Source organism: Melanotaenia boesemani, chromosome 7 (assembly GCF_017639745.1).
Source record: "Melanotaenia boesemani isolate fMelBoe1 chromosome 7, fMelBoe1.pri, whole genome shotgun sequence".
Lineage (NCBI taxonomy): Eukaryota > Metazoa > Chordata > Actinopteri > Atheriniformes > Melanotaeniidae > Melanotaenia > Melanotaenia boesemani.
Genome location: NC_055688.1, coordinates 17,187,886 through 17,210,553, shown reverse-complemented (window position 1 = coordinate 17,210,553; position 22,668 = coordinate 17,187,886). Strand labels below are relative to the sequence as shown.

General features: G+C 37.0%; 1 protein-coding gene across 1 annotated transcript; it reads left to right on the top strand.

Moving 5' to 3' along the window:
• Nucleotides 1-1,902: 1,902 nt before the first annotated feature.
• Nucleotides 1,903-20,222, top strand: LOC121642779. The gene is made up of 7 exons (XM_041989727.1): nt 1,903-1,945; nt 2,095-2,421; nt 2,957-3,307; nt 3,417-3,539; nt 3,885-3,946; nt 15,235-15,331; nt 20,002-20,222. The coding sequence occupies exons 1-7, from the start codon at nt 1,903-1,905 to the stop codon at nt 20,220-20,222; spliced, it is 1,224 nt and encodes a 407-aa protein (XP_041845661.1).
• The last annotated feature ends 2,446 nt before the right edge of the window (nt 20,223-22,668 follow it).

The following is a 22,668-nucleotide window of genomic DNA, read 5'->3' as shown; positions in this document are numbered from 1 at the left end:
GGAAATTTATAGCAGCACTTTCGCCAGCTGCCACAACCTGCCGCAAGTAGCCACAGCTTTCCAGAATCTGCTGGAGCTCCTGACAGGCCAGTGTATCAGTGCTAATGGGTCAGACTGATACGTTTCATTATCACCTTATTTTTGTGTAGCTGAGGAAATTCAGGAGCAGAAAAGTCTTCCACCTCAAAGGGCCTTTTTAATCGGGGAAAGTCTTCCACCTCAAAGGCCCCTTTGTGGCGTAGGTGTTTTGTGAATCTGGCTTTGCATCTTGCTAGTGAGCTGAACTGCTGCCTGTCAATCATTTCTGCCTGTGTATCACAACCAGCCCACTCGCTGCTAAATGATCACCTTACACCTCCCACCCCAAACCTTTTCAGACACTTTTCAAATTCGGCAGTGAGTGGAGTTACACAAGAAGTAGAGGGCGTAGTTACACCTTAAAAACTCTTAAAAGGGTTGTCTCTGTGCTGTGGCATAACCTAAAACCTGTCTGAAACTCCTCACAAATGTCATGTGTTTCTAAAAATTTATGAAGTTGATTTAAAAACTGCTTTTGCCAAAACTTTGGAGAGAAAAGGTAGATTAGAAATTGGCCTGTAGCTGGAGAGAACAGTTGGGGTTTATTTTGGGTTCATGGTTTGCTTGTTTTTCTATTCTGGTCTTGTCATTTGAGTTCTGTTTGCTGTTTTTATTTAATTAAGTTTATTCCCTCGTGTTTTCTGTTCAGTTTACTTCCTGCCCTGTAACTCCCTCATTACCTGCTTTTCATTTTGTAATTAAACCCTCTAAATATATGCTCCAGGTTTTCCTTGGTCATTGTGTGTATATATAAAACCGCTGTGTTGTTAGCTGAGTAACTACATCCTGTCCGTTTCTGTACTTGCTAATTGTGTTTTGTTTATTGGCCTAAAATTTCCCTGAAGTCCCCAGGGGCTGTGATAGCACAGTTCCACCTCACCATTTCATTGTTTGGTACCACATCACATGCAAACAAATGGGTGACTACATAATATAATAATAATAATAATAATAATAATAATAATAATAATGTCGAATAATACAATAATAACAGTGTTGCAATTAAATTAACTAGGGAGCTAGAATGGGGACATTCATTATGCAGGTCCTCGACACACGTGACCCCAGGTTCAAATCCCAGCCTGGAGCCCTTTGCTGTCTAGAGCCACAAAAGTACATTTTAAAAAGTACTAAAACAAATGACAACAAATTTTCATATTAAACATCTACATATTATTATTAGACAGAACATCAGAGGCTGATCGAGGAAAATACAAGAATGATTACTGAGAAATTTAATTTCTGTATAAAAGTCGTGTACAGGTTATGATGTTCATTAAGGGTCTAATTGCTAAGTGTCTAGTCTAAGTGATTATGTGCCTATAATTTGATTGAAAATTGATTGATCTAAAAGAAAAAACAAGGTCCAGTACGTAAAATCACAATTTGAGTTCCCATATTTATGACTTACTTTTTCATAACAATTTCTTTATTCTTTTTTCTTTATTGGTTTGGTTCCTTCAATGGAGGCAAATAAAAAACACAACAGACAAAGAAAAAAAGGAATAAATAAACCCAAACAAGCCAAAAGGCTGTAGGCTGAAGCAAAAGTTTAAATTCGCCTACCCCTTTCAGCAACAGAAGAAGATGAAGACATTTTTAAAAAAATCGTGCCAAAGTCATTATTGGCATAGTGTAAGGATTAAAGGTGTAAGGATTAAAGGTCAAACAGTAGAAATAAGGAAGGAAATGACCAGTGTGGCAGGAAATGCACTTCGATGATGTATTCTCTTACAACCAATCAGATGTGTTTGATGCTCTGGATTGCCACACCTCCTCGTGTCACCTAAATATGAACACATTTTTATAGTGAACACAGACAAGATGCGTCTGCTGTGGGTTACACTGCTCCTCCTTCATCAAGGATGTAAGTTCTGTTCAAGTTCTTTTAATTTAGATAGCTCCGTGTTTATTTCTGACTGTTCATATTCATGTTTATGTACTTGAAATTATAAGCTACTTGTTGGTTTGATTGTATTTGCTTGTTATTTATATTTATTCTTTAATTCACTGCAGATACGCTGGTTCCAGTGACCACGGGTCAACTTGGTGAAACTGTGACTTTGACCTGTACTATGCCAGATGAAGAGCAGAGTAGTACTGCTCTCCACTGGTACAAGCAGGGTGCAGAAGATACTCTGAAACTGATTGCAAAGCAAGTGAAAAACAAGATTCCTGAGTCTGTACCAGCAGATTTTATCTCACGACTGAATGTAACGTATGATGGAAAAATCAGCCACCTGACCATTTTCAAGACGATTCAAGACGATGAAGGAATGTATCACTGTGCTAAGATCGACTGGACTAAGAATACGTGGAACGGGATGTATTTGTCATTAAAAGGTAATTGCATGGTATGAGGTTAGTGTTTTCATCAAACATATGTAGCTGAATTTATTATTAACATCTTTATTATTATAATTATTTGTGCACTTTAAACAGCAGGTGCTCTCTCTAAGGGGATCATTTCTATTATTACATCATTATTTATACCAAAGCTTGTAAAAGTAAAAAAATGTGTTAAACAGAAACAAGTCAATAGCAGCAGACAGTCAGTCAGAAATCTGCAAACAAAAACTTTTTTACATTTTACATTTTTCCAAAGTTATTCACTCTCAACTGTAAATATTTCTCCATTATGCTTTTATTAATCCAGTGAGAACATGTACTTTACTGATTTCCACACCACAGATGTGACTTCTAGCATCAGTAATTAACACCTCCAACATCACAAGCTCCATCTAACTGTTAAGAAAACCAACAATTTTCAACAAATAATCTCAATGAGAAAACAAATTTGGAATGGGAGGGTTTTATGTGGGTCTGGTTGATTCAACAACATTTCTCTGACTCACATAGATTATGTTTTATACCACAGGGAACAGTGAGAGGACGTCAAACTATACTGTTGTTCAGACAGCATCAGATCCAGCCCGTCCAGGAGACTCAGTGACTCTGCAGTGTTCAGTCTTCTCTGACTCTGAGAATAAGACCTGTCCAAGAAATCTCAGTGCATTCTGGTTCAAAACTGGATCAGATAAATCTCTTCCACAGATCATCTACACTGATGGAAACATACATAATGAATGTGACAAGAGATCTCACCCTCAGAAGAAATGTGTTTATAATTTCTATAAGAACATCAGCTCCTCTGATGATGGGATTTATTACTGCGCTGTGGCCACATGTGGAGAGATTTTATTTGGAGATGGAACTAAACTGGTAACTGGTAAGATGTTATTTTTAGCTAATATTGTAACTGGTAATATAGTGATGTAAACAAGACTGAAAATTATTTAAAAAAAATAAAAGCTTGGTTTGTCTTGTTCTTCTTGTAGCACCACCAGCAGCATATGGATTTATTGCATTGGTGGTCTCTGTAACCTGCTTGGTCATTTCTGTGATCATAAACATTGTTTTAATCTGTTACCGAAGAAGAGCAGCATGCAGACAACTGAAGGGTAACGACTACGTTTTACTGAGTACTAACATTTTATAACTTTAGGAAAGTCAGTGTCACCACAGAAGACAAGTTCTGGAACATGGAAAAACAAGAAAAACATAGTCGGATGACATTTTATTATTATCTTATCAAATGATTTTTTTAATAAACATTTGCAGGACAGTCTGAATTAATCTGTTCCCCTTTACCTTCTTACACTTCACAATGCACAAAGACAAAAATGTACAAAATCAAGTTCTTTTTTTTTCTTCTTTGTTTTAGATTAAACTAGTTTATCCTGCTGTGGATCCTCTCTAAACGTATTTGGTACATGAGTCTTTTAATGCTTTCTATCCATTTTCAGGACAAAAAAGAACCACTTCACATGCAAGACATGACAACTTAAGTCAAACTGGAGATGATACCGTAATTAAAATTCAACTCATTGATATTATGATTGAATGAATCCCAACAGATTGATTTACCATATAATTTTGTAATTTTCTTTGCTGCACAGACTGAAGGTGGGCCGGATCTGAACTACGCTGCTTTACGTTTCTCTGGAGGAAAAGCTTCAAGAGGAAAGAAGAAAAAAGGATCGACTGAAGAAAGTGTGTATTCTCAGATAAAATTGTAAATATGATTATACGATTCTGTTATATTTTTTTTATTTATAGTGTCAGTGAATATGTGTTGTTAACTTTAAAGGAAGATTTGTTTATTATAAGGCACTAATCACAACTAAAATACAGTTTAGTGTTACATTTTTCTCTGGACGCCAATATATTTTTGTACACTTGTTTATATTCTACCCTCTTTTATACAGAAAATAGCTGCAGCTGCTTGTCTTGTTCTTTGTTAAAGCCATGAAGATTAACTTTTGGTCAGGAGTTGGTGTATTTGCTAAATAAAAACATTATTATGAATTCATCAAATGCTTTGTGAATGTTTATGTGTATTTGGCCTGGAGTTGTGGTGGGGGAAACGACTTCGTTTATGGTGAATAAAAACTACAGTATACGTAGTTTTTGTGTGTTTTTATGTTTGTTTGTGTAGACTTAAAAACGAATCTACACAATGAGTAAAAAAGCACATTAATGCACTGCCAAACAATATCAGTCGTATTCATGTAAACAATATCTCCGTAATAATTGGTAACATTAATTTGTTAAACTATCCTTTTTCAAACTACTTTTGCAATATCATCTATCTATCTATCTATCTATCTATCTATCTATCTATCTATCTATCTATCTATCTATCTATCTATCTATCTATCTATCTATCTATCCATATATACATATATATATATATATATATATATATACTATATTGGGGTTTCAAATTATTAAAATTTTTAATCAAATTATTCACAGATTTGAAATTAATTAATCATGATTAATCACAGCTTTGACAAATTTCAAATTATTTCAAAATGATTAATCACCATTTGTAAGTTTTTATGTGCCTGAAATTTGCCCATTTTACTTGATTGTATCAACAGAACGAGCCAATACTACAAATATTTGCTTTTAACTAACCTTCTCTTGGGTAAATGTCAGATATTCAATGGTAAGTAAATGCAGCATGTAATGTACTTCTGTTTTTCTACATCATCTCTACCATGTTCTAGATCAGCATTCAGAATTCATATATCATCATCTCACCAACTGTCTCCATGGTGATAAACAGCCAACACTGATGAAGAAACTCTGATAATACTGATGATCTGGATAAAAACAAGTTTTTTTTTTTATTTCTTATCATTGAAGTTATAATAATAATGATACATTTCATTTAAAAGTGCCTTTCAAAACACCCAAGGACACTGTACAAAAGAACATTAAAATAGTTAAAAAATAAGTACAAAATAAAACAAAATGGAACAGAACGATGTACAACATAAAGATGGTGAGTGACAAACTGGCATAGGACTGTTTGAACAAATGTGTTTTGTATTGTGATTTGAAGAGAGGAAGAGAGTCTATGGTACAGATATCAGAGAAAAGAGAGTTCCAGAGGTGGGGAGTGACGAGGCGCTCAGGGAAGACAAGAAGCTGGAGAGAGGAGGAGGATGGACCAGAGTGGCTATGTGCAGGAAATGAGATGGTGGGGCCAGATTGTGGAGTGCTTTGAAAGCAATGAGGAGAATTTTGAAGGTAATTCTTTGTTTTACGGGAAACCAGTGAAGTTGTTGTAAGAGAGTTGCAGTTTCCGGAGGGATTTGTTGGGGAGACCAAAGAGAAGTGAGTTGCAGTAGTCAATCTGGGAGGTAATAAGGCTGTGGACGAGGATGGCAGTGGTGTGTGGGGTGAGAGAGGGGCGGAGACAAGAAATGTTTCTCAAGTGAAAATATGCAGACTGGGTGATACTGTTAATGTGGGAGTGAAAGGAAAGGGTGCTGTTGAGAATGACACCCAGACTCTTTACCTGAGAGGAGGGAAGGACAAGTGAGTTGTTTATAGAAATGGGAAAACTGTTAGATTTGGAAGGAGTGTGTGGCATGCCTACCAGGAGGACTTCTGTTTTAGAACTGTTGAGTTTGAGAAAGAAATAGATGAAAACCAAGAACAGATGTCTTGTAGACAGGTGGTGAGGGAGGTTGGTGGAAGTGAAGAGGATGATTTGGTAGAGAGATAGAGCTGGGTGTCATCCACGTTGCAATGAAAATGAATATTGTGTCTGCGAAAAATGTAACTAAGCGAAAGAATGTAAATAATGAAAAGGAGGGGCCCCAGGATTGAGCCCTGGGGCACGCCAGCAGAGACAGGGAAAGAGTTTGATACATGGGATTTCAGTCGAATGAATTGTGTGTGGCCAGAAAGGTAAGAAGTGAACCATGCGAGGGGGATGTGAGTGATGCCAATGGATGATAGTCTGTTGAGGAGAATGCTGTGAGAGATGGTGTCAAATGCTGCTGTGAGGTCAAGAAGGATGAGAATGGATAGTAAACCTGAATCTGAAGCTATGAGAAGGTCGTTGGAGATTTTGTGAAGGGGACGGAAACCAGACTGAAACTGCTCATAAATATTATTGATGATAAGATGGTTATGAAGTTGAGAAGCAACAGGTTTTTCGAGGATTTTGGAAATAAAAGGTAAATTGGAAATCAGACATGGGTTATTGAAATTACTGGGGTCCAAGCCAGGTTTTTTCAGGATAGGTGTGACTGTAGTGGTTTTGAGTGCAGGAGGGATGGTTCCAGAGTTTAGGGAGGAGTGAATGATGTTGGTGATGAGGGGAGCAAGTGAGGAGAGGCAGGTTTTAACAAGAGCTGTAGGGATTGGATCGAGCTGACAAGTAGAGGGTTTGGATTTGAGGATAAATTCAGAGATGGCTTGGACGGAGGGGAGAATAAAAACTGGAGAATGTGGTTATGGGTGATGAGTGATGAGTAGGGGGCGGTGAAGTCCACTCCCAAGACTGCAGTTCCCCATGAGGCCAGGTGTTGTTGAGTGTTAGAGATTTTGGAGACAAAGAAAGACATGAGTGAGTTACAGAAGTCAGTGGATTGCATGTGGTGGGGAAGAGAGCCAGGCAGCTTTGTAATATTGGTAAAGAGAGAGAAGAGAGTTTTGGAGTTGTGTTGATTGGACTAAATGACACCAGAGTAGTAAGCAGATTTTGCCAAGGAGAGACTGTCCTTGTATAGCATTACATGATTATTGTACATTCTACATGTAAGTGAGTGTTTGTGCAGCAGTGATAAAAGTCATAGAGAAGCATCACCCAAAGTAAACAACTGTTGATTAAATAGATCACTGGTGCTTTTCTACACTTTTTGAAGATCTTTTCAAGAGTGCCATGACCATATGTGAGGAAAATCTCATCCAGCTCCCCATCTGTCCATGCAAGGGAAAAGACTAAACATATTGAATGATTTTGTGGTGGAATCAGCCTCTGGGGCAGGCTCTGATCTGATCACCTCAAATGAGTTCAGAAGCCACCTTTTTTATCCATGCTTGGATAGCATGATACAGGAGCTCACCCATCGGTTTTCGGATGTGGGAGAAGAGCTTATGTCAGGCATTCAAGTCTGCAATCCAACAATACCAACCTTTCTCTCTGAAGATGCTCTCGAAAGCCTTACTAACCATTATGGAATCAAACTGAAGCCAGAAGAACATTTAGTGGTAAAAAATTTCTTCAAGAGATGGTTTGAGAAAGACAAGACAAAAAAATTCCCTGAGACAGTTAATAAAAAAGAGCGAGGACTGGACATAGCCATTCAGGTTTCTTGACAGAGATATGATTCCTACCCTGAAAGCTGTCCTCCAAGTTGCCCTCACAATTCCAGTAAGCAGCTGCATCTGTGAATGCTCCTTCAGCGCTTTACGCCATTTGCACACATGGTTGAGGAGCATCATGGGCCAAGACAGGCTGAATGATCTGGCCATCATGTCAATTGAAAAGGATACCCTTGATGTCATGACCTCTGACACAGAGTCACATCCTTATTTTGCCACCGCAACAGGAAAAATAGGGGAAAAAAAGATGGCAATGGGAGAGAGGTGTAGAGAAATAGAAGTTGGAAAGGAGTGCAATATAAAAAGTGAACAAACTGGACACACAGGGCAAGGCTCAAGACTATTAAAGCAGCAATAAAAACTGTATCTGTTGCACATGTTCTGTAGGCCTAATTTGAAATATGTTAGTTTTTGAAAATAAAAATTAAATAAAATAGCTGGCTGGTTGTAGTGCCATGCGACAACACCAAAAGTTGAACATTTTTCAACTTCCTAGTGTCTTGTCGCAAGCCCCTGTGTGCATTTATATGTGAATGAAACAATATTTTACATGGACAAATGTCGCCTGTTGCTTACCTGGAGTATTGCAGTGATTTTTGCCTCATTGTGCAAGTTCCTGTGGGGATTTGTGTTTTTGCTCCTCCTTCCTTCTAGCGCTCCTGAGTGGCTAATCATTGGACACAGGTGTTCCACATTTGGCTCCAGCATAAAAACCTGGGATTGCTCTTCATTCAGCATCAGTTTGTCTCCTTACGAGCAGTATAGAACGGCCACCTAAAAAGTGATTTTTTTCCCCTTTGTCTTGACTTTAAGTAATTTTGTCTGTTGTGGTCCCTCTCAGTTTTGTTTAAGCAGCTGTTTAAGGAATTGTTAATTGTAGTTAAGTTATGCATATTTGTGTTGTTTGTTCAATATGGAATGCAAATTTAAAAATGGTTTATAACAGTAAAGATCTAGTATGCCTCTAAAATTAATATCTACATATGTGGATGCTAGGACTTAGCTTTGTTAAAAATGTAGAAATATTAGGTCAGTGTTGGTGTAAAAAGTATGAGTGAAAATATTGTTTGGGAAAATTCTGTTAGAAAACTTAAGTTTTGCAGATTATATAATTTCTAGAGTATTGTACTCTGTGTGCTGGGGAAAGTGCTCTGGATAACTCAGAAGTAGAGGAGCAGGAGGCAAGATGCAGTGGGGAGAGTACACAATTACACAAATGATCATAAAATAGCAGAAACAAAACAAAAACAAACAAACAAACAAACAAAAAAACAAAACAATAACAAATAAAATACAGAACAGTTTAAGCCCAGAAAAGAAAATATGGGTTTTAACAGACATTTAAATGATTGTTTGCTCTGAGTGATGTGGACATATAGACGTTAAGGTATTCCACAGTCATCGGGCTGACACAACAAATGCTGGATCACCTCTACTTTTTAACTGTGATTTTGGGACATCAAGAAGAAAATGGATGGTTGACCAGAGTGCTCTCATAGATGTGTGGATGATGAGGTTATATTTTCCAAACCAGATGACTTCAGTCTTCTTTTTGTAAGGTTTAGAAAAATTTAACCTCATCCAGGTTTTAATTTCTGCCAGTTTCATAAGGGTGTCAACATAGCTAAGCAGCATTAGCTATATATTGGCCTGAATGTCATCAGCAAAAAAAATAAATATGTTATGCTTAGTTAAGATAGAACCTATTGGCAACATGTACAAAAAAAAAAAAAAAAAAACATCAATGGTTCCAATATTGATCACTGTGGAAACCCAAAATGAAAAGGGGATGCTGAAAAGGAATGAGCATTTCACTCTTGAATTGTGATTACAAAATTCTAGCTAAGGTTGTGGCATGTTGCCTAAAAAGGTTCTACCCAATATTATATCCCCTGATCAGACTGGTTTTGTTAAATTGAATTGTTTTAATGATTTATTTATTGAAAACAAATTTGCCTCTGTTGAGCAGCTGTCAACTAAATATAATCTGCCTGCCTCACATTTTCTTAGATATTTACAGATTCAACACTTTGTTTTATGTTCCATCCCAGGGTTTCCAGACGAACTTCATGCTAATGTAATGGATGATGTGATGTCTTTTGACCCGATGAAAAAGAAGACAATCTAGATTGCTCAGCCTGATTAACTATTAAGATTCCACCTCTATGCTGGCAATAGGAAGGTCCTGGGAGCAGGACCTCCAAATGGACATCGGTGACCCAGAATGGGATGATATCCTGAGGAAAATTCACTCATCTTCCATATGTACGAGACAATGTCTTATTCAGTTTATAGTGGTCCATAGACTACACCTTAATAAATCTAAATTGGCCAAGGTCTATCCAAATGTTGACTCCACCTGTGACAGGTGTAAATCAGCGGGGGCCACTCTAATCCACACTTTCTGGCAGAGTCCCAAAATAGAACAGTTGTGGAAGGTATTTATGAAGCATTTTCCTGCATGTTTGGTATTACAGTAACTCTAAAACGCCTATTGTTTTTCTTCGGGGTCAGCCCAGAGGGATTGACATTACCTGCTGGGGGGAGGAAGCTCATTGCTTTTTCAACGTTGCTCGCACGATGCCTGAAATGGAAGGATGTTGCTCCACCCACAGTATCCCATTGTATTAAAGATGTGTTATTTCACTAAAAGCTTGAGAAAATGAGATATGTCACAAGGGGTTCTGAAAAGAAGTTTTATCAGGCTTGGAGGCCCCTCCTGACCTTTTTTGACCAGCCGTCTACAAATATGCAAGAATGATTTTCTACTGTTAGTTATCTGTTTTCTGGCTAAGTGTTACAATAGGTCACTTTCCTTTTTTTATTTTATTTTATTTAATTTTCTTTTTGTTTGTGGGGTGGATTATTTTAGTTGCCACTGTTTTGTATGTACAATGTGTATACATATGCATATATATGGGTGTAGTTACACTTTAAAAACTCTTAAAAGGGTTGTCTCTGTGCTGTGGCATAACTTAAAACCTGTCTGAAACTCCACACAAATGTGATGTGTTTCTAAAGATTTATGAAGTTGATTTAAAAACTGCTTTCACCAAAACTTTGGAGAGAGAAGGTAGATTAGATATTGGCCTGTAGTTGGAGAGAACAGCATATATATACCCATTTCACTCTTGAGTTGTGATTAGAAAATTCTAGCTAAGGTTGTGGCATGTCGTCTAGAAAAGGTTCCACCCAATATTATATCTCCTGATCAGACTTATTTTATTTATTTATTTTTTTTTTTTTAAGTGAGGTGGATTCTTTTATTTGTTACTGTTTTGTATGTACAATATGTATACATATGCATATATATGTATATGTGTATATATGTGTAAATGCTTTCTTTTTTTTCTTTTGTTGTGTGTTTTTGTATTGGAAAACTTCTTTAATAAATATATTGAACACTAGTTGGGGTTTTGGGGTTTTTTTTGGGTTCATTGTCTGCTGGTTTTTCTATTCTGGTCTTGTCATTTGAGTTTTGTCTTGTTTGCTGTTTTTATTTAGTTGTGTTTATTCCCTTGTGTTTTCTGTTCAGTTTACTTCCTGCTCCCTGATTCTGGTTTCTCATTATCACACCTGCTTCTTGTTTTGTAATCAATCCCTCTGAATATATGCTCCAGTTTTAAAGAAACATCATTTACATAGATGGGCATCTTGGACACATCATCAGTAAATTACCCAGGGTCATTGGGTGTTTTGGGTCTTTGATCTTCACACACCCTCACATAGGCGACCCAGCCGGGTGTGATAAGACCCCGGCTTGGTACACCATGGATCCCTTTTTTTGATCCAAAACTTCCTGGAAGTGCTCTCCGCTACTTTATTGATGGTCTTGGTGGCTTTCTTATCCTGCAACCCTCTGACACCAAGGAGCTTGTGTGTGCGGTGCAGAGACTGGCCTGGAAATCCCCTACAGCACACTTCAATTGGCTCATAGTGTGCCCTCCACCTGCTCCTTCTGCAGTTCTCAACCAGCTCCTGGTACTTGGGCTTCTTATGCTCGTGAGCCTCTTCAATGCAGTCTTCCCAAGGGACTGTAAGCTCCAAAAAGGAAAAAACAAACAAACAAAAAAAAAAAATAAATAAATGAATAAATAATAAATATATAAGCTAAATAAACCAAATAAACCTAAAGCTTAAATTCCCCTACCCCTTTTAGCAACAGAAGAAGATGAACATTTCCCAAAAATCGTACCAAAGTCATTATTGGCAGAGTGTAAGACTTAAAGGTAAAACAGTAGAAATAAGGAAGGAAATTACCAGTGGGGCAGGAAATGCACTTTGATCATATATTCTGTTCTAACCAATCAGATGTGTTTGAAGCTCTGGATTGCCACACCTCCTCGTGTCACCTAAATATGAACACATTTTTATAGTGAACACAGACAAGATGCGTCTGCTGTGGGTTACACTGCTCCTCCTTCATCAGGGATGTAAGTTCTGTGATTTTTCATTTAAATAGCTCCGTGTTTATTTCTGACTATTTATTTTCATGATTATGTACCTGAAATTATAAGCTATTTGTTGGTTTTATTCTGTTTGCTTGTTATTTATATTTATTCTTTAGTTCACTGCATTTTAGCATATTCCATCTGCTTTTATTTGATTAATTGCATTTCTTTTAATCTTTATTTATTTATTTATTTTTTTAATGCACTTGTATTGCTTTTTGCACCCTGCGGTAATGATTTATGTAAAGCACTTTGAATTGTCTTGTACATGAAATGTGCTGTACAAATAATTTTGCTTTTGCCTTTGCAGATACGCTGGTTCCAGTGACCACCGGTCAACTTGGTGAAACTGTAACTTTGACCTGTATTTTGCCAAATGAACAGCAGGGTTCTACTCCTCTCCGCTGGTACAAGCAGGGTGCAGGAGATACTCTGAAACTGATTTTTATGCAATTTAAAAACAAAATTTCTAAGTCTGTACCAGGAAATTTTTCCTCTAGACTGAGTGTAACGTATGATGGAAAAATCAGCCACCTGACCATTTTTAAGACAGTTCAAGAAGATGAAGGAATGTATCACTGTACTATAACTGACTGGAAAGATATATGGAATGGGGTCTATTTGTCTTTAAAAGGTAATTGCATGGTATTATTTGAGTGTTCATTGAACATATTTGGCTGAATTTATTATCATAATCTTTAGTACTGTAATGATTTGTGCACTTTAAACAGCAGGTGCTCTCTCTAAAGAGATATTTTTAATTTCTATTATTACATCATTATTTATAACAAAGCTTGTAAATGTAAAAAATGTGTTAAACAGAAACAAGTTAATAGTGGCAGACTGTCAGTAAGAAATCTGCATGTTAGAGAAAAAAAAAACTCAAAAAAAGTACATTTTTTAAAAAAGTTATTCACTCGAACAACTGTAAATATTTGTCTATTATCATTCATTAGTACAGTGAGAAAATGTACTTCACTGATTTCAGAAAAGCAACAATTTTCCACAAATAATCTCACTGACAAAACATATATTTAATTGAAGAATTTTATTTGGGTCTGTTACGACCCCGCCTCAAATCCAGGGGACCTAGGGCCAATAACAAAAACGAGCCGGACCAAACTTAAAAATATATATACACAATTATTTTAAAACAAACCAGGTTCAAATACAATAACAACAACAACAAAAAACAAACAAAAAAAAAAAAACAAGAAAAGGTATCCTATAGTCGGTATATCTTATCCAGTTAAAGTTAAAAGAACAAAAGGTGTTCTCAACTGAGGTAATAATTAACATTAATAATTAACAACTAAATAGAAAATAAAAATTCTCTTTAGTTATGCTACTTTTACAAAATCAAACCAAAATATATATCTTAATTCCAAAATACTGTACAAACCAAAAGTCTTATAATAATTTAATCAAAATTCAATACCAAATGGTAGCCTAATATACAAACCAAAATGCTATGCAAATTACAAACAAAACTCAGCTATAAAACTTAACTCAAAGCTACTCACACACGATGAGAGCGAACAATCTCAATTATCTCAAATTAAACACAATAGTGTATCTAAACTAAAGGGAGTTCAAACTCTCTTACAACCACTCAGTTACTCAGACCAGCCACTTCAACAATGCAATCCCGATTGGCGAGCTGTGGGCCTAATGGACAACAGCTGCCTCCAGTGCTGGCTCTTCCTTTCTTTTAAAGGCCAGGCATTCTGCTGGTTTGCTATCAATGAGGATGTGCGGGGGGCAGTCGTCTAATTGGATGTTCGGGTAGTTTTCACCCAAGTAGTAAGTGTGACTGGAGGCGACCAATCAGGGAATCGGAAGAGTAGGGAGGTCTCCTTCAGATCTACGGCCAATTGTGGAGTTGCATTTGCACAGAAACTGGCAACAGGCCGGGGAATGTGACAGGGTCTATTTCATTTAACATTTGCTGCAAATAAATTTTCATCTCTGACTCACATAGTTTCTGTTTTATACCACAGGGAACAGTGAGAGGACGTCAAACTATACTGTTGTTCAGACAGCATCAGATCCAGCCCGTCCAGGAGACTCAGTGACTCTGCAGTGTTCAGTCTTCTCTGACTCTGAGGATAAGACGTGTCCAAGAAATCTCAGTGCGTTCTGGTTCAGAACTGGATCAGATAAATCTCTTCCACAGATCATCTACACTGATGGAAACAGATCTAATGAATGTGACAAGAGATCTCACCCTCAGAAGAAATGTGTTTATAATTTCTATAAGAACATCAGCTCCTCTGATGATGGGATTTATTACTGCGCTGTGGCCACATGTGGAGAGATTTTATTTGGAGATGGAACTAAACTGGTAACTGGTAAGATGTTATTTTTTAGCAAATATTGTAACTGGTAATATAGTGATGTAAACAAGACTGAAAATTATTTAAAAAAAATAAAAGCTTGTTTTGTCTTGTTCTTCTTGTAGCACCACCAGCAGCATATGGATTTATTGCATTGGTGGTCTCTGTAATCTGCTTGGTCATTTCTGTGATCATAAACATTGTTTTCATCTGTTACCGAAGAAGAGCAGCATGCAGACAACTGAAGGGTAACGACTACGTTTTACTAACATTTTATAACTTTAGGAAAGTCAGCGTCACCACAGAAGACAATATTAAACTTAAGTTCAGGAATATGAAAAAACAGGAAAAATAGTCAGATGACATATTATCATTTGTAGGACAGTCTGAATTAATCCGTTCCACGATTACCTTCCTACAGTTAAATCTTCAAAATGTACAAAAACAAAAATTTCTTCTGTGGCTCTTCTCTAAACGTATTTGGTACATAAGTCTTTTAATGGTTTTTATCCATTTTCAGGGCAAAAAAGAACCTCTTCACATGCAAGACATGACAGCTTAAGTCAAACTGGAGATGATACCGTAATTAAAATTCAACTCATTGATATTATAATTGAATAAATTCCAAAAGACTGTTGTATTGATATAGTTTTGTAATGAGACTTCTCTTTGCTGCACAGACTGAAGGTGGACAGGACCTGAACTACGCTGCTTTACGTTTCTCTGGAGGAAAAGCTTCAAGAGGAAAGAAGAAAAAAAAAGTATCGACTGAAGACAGTGTGTATTCTCAGATAAAATTGTAAATATGATTATATGTTTCTGTGAGATTGTTTTATTTACAGTGTCAATGAATAAGTGTTGTTAACTTTAAAAGCAGATTTGTTTATTATAAGGCACTAATCACAACTAAAATACGGTTTTGTGTTAATTTTTTCTCTGGACTCCAATAAAAGTTTTTGTACACTTGTTTATATGTTAAAGAAAATAGCTGCAGCTGCTTCTCAGATTATTTAATTTTTTAAAGTCTTATTCTTTGTTAAAGCCATGAAGATTAACTTTTGGTCAGGTGTTTATCTATTTGCTAGATAAAAAACATCAAAATGTTTTATTGAGGTCAGATACTGATGTTGGAAGATGTTTTCTTTTTAGATGCATAGTAGTGGTGTTGCTGTGGAGGGCCAATTCTGTTTTCACAAATTCCTTGATCTTGGACCTTTTTAAAAAAAATTCCTTGCATTAAATTTAACACATACCTCATCCCACCACTGAATCCCTGGTCCACTCCAAGGTAGATAGAGCAAATACTCATTAAACACACTCACACTTTACAAAACCTAGTCTAACATACCATGACCCATTCACATATAAACACCTGGAATTATTTATTTCCCTGACCAAGGAAACCACATAAGAAACACAACCAAAGCACAGAAGTCGACCGTATCCCACATGCGCACTGGGAACTTTAAGACATAAATGCATTAAACTCAGTATGTCATGAGCTGCTTTCCCACTGTAGGAACTATTTCGGCAGGGTCTTTTCATGGTTCAATAGGAACCCACATGATGTAGGAATTTGGTGATTGGTAGCTATGGCCCTTGCCGGATTTCTGCTTATTCATTTCCACTTCTTGTGGCCCAGCCATTTTTAAAAACCACTGTTGTGGCTACAGTTTTAGCTATGAATGACAACAACAACACAACAACAACATGGACAGAGAACGCAATAATAGGGTGGACCATACTTTTTTTTGAAAATCAATCACATGGGGTGTTCATATTGTGTTCTTTAGTGTGTAGAACACAAATCTGAGTTTTTTTCTTTCTTCAATTCTGATAACCCTAGCCTACATCAATTTGTAGTTGATTTTATACTTTTTTTTATTATTTTGCTATTCTTCTGGGGGAAAAAACAACTTTTTATTTTAAAGTTAAGGTTTTTACTTTGGTAACTTCTATTTGGGATGGCAGCTGGAGTTGCCGTCTTTTTGAGGAAATCTCGATTTTGAGGAGGCTGGTGAGATTCCAAACATTGCCCTTGCTAGTGTCAGGTATGGCAAAGGGCTGAGGCCAACTGCAGCAATAGCAACTGCAGCTCTGATTGATGCAGGAATCATCACAGAAGACAGTACAAGTGATTGATAAGAACTTGGTCAAGAGAGCACAGGGGAAGTTGATGGTAGAGCTGGGAGAAGAGTTTGATGAAAAGTGCAGGGAGGAAGGTTGATCTCCTGCATCCTCTTTGATGGGCAGATTGACCTGACAAATGTGAAAGCAACCTATCAGGAAGTTAATTAACCTGTGTTAATCAGACTAATGTTTAAGAAAAACTGGAAAGGATTCATAAATCCTAAAAAGGGAAAAATTTGTCTCATCTGTTTAAGCTGGAAGTTTAACTAAGAAGCAAAATTTCTTCACTAAGACCACTCTGACAGACGACTGACCATTTCTTGAACAGGCAAGCAGAGAATGATCCAGGCAGGACGATCATTGTAGTGACTTCTCCAGGACGCCTTATGTATGTTATGTCTGTCAATCTTCAAAAATATGCTGCGTATTATGAAAAGATGTGTTGTGATTAGTTGGAAGGCACGAGGTAACGCATCAAGGCTGCACACACGTCAGTATCTTGTATTGGAATATCAGGCTGTGGATAAGGGTTGTCTTCACTCCTCTCTATACTCCTCACCATGGCTCTCACAGAGGATGTGAAGCACACAGCATGTGGGCACTATGGACTTCACTCCCTCAAGTCTGCAGTCATTGCACTTTTGTTAAAAGGCCATCTTCCTTTTAGTCTGCCAAAAGCATTTTCAACCACAACCCTAGCTTTGCATGTTTTTAGGTTGAATGTCTTGTAGGTGTGTGACTTCACTGTTGTCTGGGAAGAGTTTCATGAGTCAGCTTGTCAGCAGATAGGCAGCGTCTCCGATGATGTAGTAGCCAACATCCTGTCCTCCAATGTTTTTGAACTGCTGTGAAAATACCTTCCCTCTCTCTGCCAGTTCCCACAGTGCAGGCAAATGTAAAACTCTGGCGTCATACAAGCTGCCAGGTTGCCCAGTGTACACATTCCAAAACAAACCTCTTCCATTAACAGTTGCCTGTAAAATAATAGAAAAGGCAAGGGAAGGCAGATTTATTTGTATAGCACATTTCATGTACAGGACAATTTAAAGTGTTTTACATAAAACATTACAGCAGGGTGCAGAAAGCAATACAAGTGCATAAAAAAATAAATAAATAAATAAAAAAATAAAATTAAATAAATAAAAACAGAAAGAAAAAGCTCAAATAAAACAGATAAAATGCAAGAAATAAAGTTCCAGTGTGGGGAAAGATAGTATTAAAACATTATTCCAGCCTAAAAGAACCAGATGTAGATTTTGACTTCTAAATAAAAACTAGTCAAATGCAGCAGAGAACAGGTGGGTCTTCAACCTGGATTTAAATAAGCAGTGTTTGTTGCAGACATGTGGAGCATAGAAGCTGAATGCAGCTTCTCCATGACTGGTTCTTACTCTGGTAACTGATTAGAAACTGGATCCAGATGACCTGAGGGGTCTGGTCGGTTCATACTGGGTAAAGAGGTCAATGAGCTTTTTAGACCAGCAGCAGAACTTTAAAGTCTATCCTCTGACGGACAGGCAGCCAGTGTAAAGACCTCAGAGCTGGACTGATGTGGTCCACATTCTTGGTCTTATTGAGGACTTGAGCAGCAGAGTTCTAAATAAGGTACAGGTGTCTAATTGATTTTTTAGGTAGACCTGTAATATATTGTGGTCGACTGTCAAATGCAGCACTGAGGTCCAGTAAGACCAAGACTGACATTTTCCCATCATCTGTGTTCAAACATATATCATATCATTAATGACTTTGGTCAGAGCAGTCTCATTGCTGTGGTGCTGTCTAAAACTTGACGGGAAGACATCATAGCAGTTGTTTTGTGATAAAAAGTCACTTAGTTGATAAAAAAACATCTTTTTTGATTATCTTACCTTGAAAAGGAAGATTTGCAATCGACCTGTAGTTGCTCATTTGTGTCTTGTCTAGATTGTCCCTTTTTAGCAGAGGTTTGCTGTCCTTTTCTTGTCGCCTCTTACTTTCTGAGTTGTTTTTTGGTCCAACCTTGGTGTGTATGGAGATTTCATCTTGGTGATCAGATGTAGATCCAGAATCCTGCAGCAGTGGAGGAAACCTATTCTGTAGTTGAATGTCTGGTTGTTGTGGAGATGATTTGTTAGTTTTCCTTTTGATCACTGGCCATGACTGTGTCTTGCTAATGGCAGGGGTTGAGGATGTGCTTAGTTTGGATGGAAGAGCAGGCCAGCCGATCACGTTGCTAATCTCAGCAAACTGGGACCTTGTACATTGTCCTTCTTTTTCTTTCCAGCTAAGTTTGTGCTAATTAGCTATGTGTTAGCACAATCTTGCCCGCTGTTTTTTATTAAAGGCAAGGTTGTTTCATTTCCACACAATCCGTTCCCTTCCACATTCACTTCGAGCTGTTGAATCTTTGTTTCTAGCATGTTGATCCTCTGTAGATGTTTGTGACAGTCATCTGTAGAGGTGGAGGCATCTTGCAGCTAGTTAACTTTAGCTCCTGAGTAACTGTAGATAATTCATCTGCTATTTGTAGGCCATGCTGATGTGGCACTGACAAGATTGTAAGAGTCTTAAAAAATAGTAGTATCCAACCAAATCTACCACAAAATACAGTCCCAGTGATTGAGTATCCAGGAGCCATTGCTCATAAGTTTCTTTAGTAGAAAAATAAGAATATTGGCAGAAAAATGCAAGCAGAGGGGAGAGCGAAGCAGTAAGTGTCAGCAGGGAACAGAAGCGCTCCTGTACATTTAATTACCCTAAAGAGACAGATTACTTGATACACAGAACCATCTGCCAGAGAATGTGGAAATTAATTACAGCAACTGTCAATATTTCTGGGTTCATGGTTTGGTTTTTTTTTCTTTTCTGATCTTGTCATTTGAGTTCTGTCTTGTTTACTGTTATTATTTTGTTAGGGTACTTCCTGCTCCGTGATTCTGTTTCCTCATTATCACACCTGCATCTTGTTTTGTAGTCAACTCCTCAAAATAAATGCTCCAAGTTTTTCTTGGCCTTCTGCCAGTTCATTGTGTGTATGACAGCTGTGTTGCCAGCTGTGTAACTACATCCTGTCAGTACCTGTAATCAAATCAAATCAAACTTTATTTATATAGCACCTTTCAGGCATAAGAGCAGCACAAAGTGCTTTACATGATGAGAACATCAGTTTAAATAATAAAACACAAGCACAATTAAAGTTTATTACAAAACAAATCAAAGCACACACACTAAATCATATTCTCTCTCACAGAAGCTAAATGCATGATCCATTCATCCATAAAATAAACTGTCTCTAACTAAAAAATACCAGTATAAACAAATATTTGTCTTGGCCCCAGGTGACAAAATGAATCCTATGGATCCATCCACACCAAGAGCCAACCAAACCCGTGACCTCAAAGGTCATCACTATGGGAATGACCCAGATCAGGGCAGACCGGGCCCACACCACAGCCATATTTCTGCAGTACAGGGCCCCGATTACCCTGACAAGTACAATCCCCATGGCAACGACCGCACAGTCAGCAGGCATAGCTCCCAGTGCAGTGAACCCCTATGAGCATAAAAGCAGAATATAAAAGCAGAATTAAAATGAGTAAGTAAGTAAGTAAAAGGTTAAAGACTTAAAAGTGAATAACTTAAGTAAAAACTTGTTATACGCTAAGCTAATAAGGTAGGTCTTGAGCCTCTTTTTAAAAACATTAATAGTCCCCGCAGGCAGGCTAGTCTATAGACGAAGACCGTAGTGATGGAACAAGGCCTTTCCATAAGTTTTAGTTCTTTCTTTAGGAACTACTAACAGGCCAGTACCAGAAGACTTCAGGGTCTGTAAGGCTTTATAATTTAAAAGCTGGTCAGATAAATAGGAAGGCCCAACACAATTAAGACATTTATAAAAAAAAAAAAAAAAAAAAAATCAACCCCGAATTGCAAAGGGAGCCAATTTTATTTCATGCACTTTCTCTGCATGAAGTAAAACTTTTAGAGGTAATCATAGATGAGAAACATGTACAAACTAAAGTGTAAAGAAGTATTGCAATAATGAACAAAACTAAGAAGGTCCTGGATCAGAAATCAATCCATACTCTTTACTGTTCCCTATTCTCACCATACTTACAATACTTTGCTGAGATATGGGCAACAAGTACAAAACATCACTACAGCCGCTGACTACTATTCAAAAAAAGATCAATATGGATAATTTATAATCTTGCCTATTGGGAATCCACAAACTTATTATCTTATCAAAATTACTAAAATTTACTGATATTGTGGCATATCAAACAATCTATCTAATCTATTACCAAAGAAACATGCAGCTATTATTCACTGTTCATAAGAGAAATTATAATTTAAGGGGGAAAATTAACTTAATTAATATAATTATATACTATAAATTAATCTCTTAGGAGGAAAGGTTTTTGTGTTTCCATCATTGGGGTGATACTATGGAACAGGGTCACCATGGATTTGAAGCAGTGTCCAAACATGAAACAATTTAAAATGAAGCACAGATACACTATCTTCCAGAGGAATAGGGATGAGGAAGGTGTTGGGTAGCACTAACTGTTACGATATTGTGCTTGTGTTTATTTCTTTCTTTACTGGTCACTTACAAGGTATGGGTACGAGTACATATGACTACATATATGTAAATGTGTATGTGTGTATGTTGAACATGGTAGTATTATATGTATATAAAATTAAGTCTACGTTTATTTAACTACTAATATCATGTTAGATAGTAGACAGGCCTAAATCACGAGGATTTTCATTGTTGTTTATTATTTAAGGAGAAGGGGTGGGAGTTCACAAGTTATACGTCTTCACACTCCATTTTGAATAGGTATTTGTATCTCTTATATTTGTATGCTTGATTTTTTTCCTTCCTATTTTGTTTTTTTATTTTCTTTTGTTTTTCATGCTTATATTCAAAATATTCTAAAAAAATAAATAATTTAAATTTCAGTGCAGCAATTTAATATTTTCCTGCCCTCTGGTTCTCGTCAGAACATGTGCAGCAGAGTTCTGGAGCAACTGTAAACTACAAATACTCTTTTTGGGAAGACCAGAGAGCAGGGCATTGCAATAATCTATTATCCTAGAAATGAAAGCATACATCAGCACCTCGGTGCTGGAAAGAGAGAGAAAAAGGCAGGCTCTGTTTAAGATGATAAAATCCTGTTTTAGTTATATTTTTAAAGTGTGGAATAAAATCCATCTTAGAGTCAAAAACGACATCCAGATTTCTCACACACTGAGAGAGTTTGAAATACTGCAGAAATGCTGAAATGATCTCTTACTTGTCTTCAGGAATGATAATTAAAACTCCAATTAAATTCTCTGCCATCCATGAGTTTATATCAAAAATACAGTTTAAAAGGACATTAACTGGCTCTAGGTCATGAGGAGACGCTGAGATGTAAAACTGCTTATCATCAGCGTAGCTATGAAAATAAACTCCGTGTCTCCTGATGACTGAGGAACCCCACATTTTATTTTATCAATTCTTGAGGATCGTGTATCCATACTTACATAAAACCATCAATCTGTGAGATAGGGGTAAAAACAGTTAAGAACAGTACCTGGGAGGCCCACCAGACTTCTAAGTCTGTTTAATAAAATGTGATGATCTACCGTATCAAAGGCAGCACTCAGATCCAGTTGGACCAGGACTGAGCGTTTTTTGTTCTTCCAAATTTCATTTATAGTCATTAACCATCTATAGTTACTAATTATGTTTTGTCACCGGATAACTTGTTTGTTTATCAGTAAGTTTTGTTATTTACTGATTTCAGTTTTCTGTTGAGTTGGTTTCTCACTTATGGAAACACTTTGGTTTCCTGGCATTAAACATTCTGTTCAGTCTAACTACTAGCGTCCCACCACACCTGCATTTGGGTCCTACAACCTCATCTCCAGCTACTGCGAGTCTTTAAAGCAGGCGTATGAAATTTAAAACCATGCACTACTGACTTGACTTAAAGTACACCAAACTTTGTTTT

Bases quoted from the DNA above. Each gene is read 5' to 3' on its own strand.
- LOC121642779 (XM_041989727.1), top strand. From the start codon at position 1,903: ATGCGTCTGCTGTGGGTTACACTGCTCCTCCTTCATCAAGGAT. The intron at 3,308-3,416 runs GTAAGATGTTAT...TTCTTCTTGTAG, and splicing joins TGGAACTAAACTGGTAACTG to CACCACCAGCAGCATATGGA. The intron at 3,947-15,234 runs GTAATTAAAATT...TTTGCTGCACAG, and splicing joins GTCAAACTGGAGATGATACC to ACTGAAGGTGGACAGGACCT.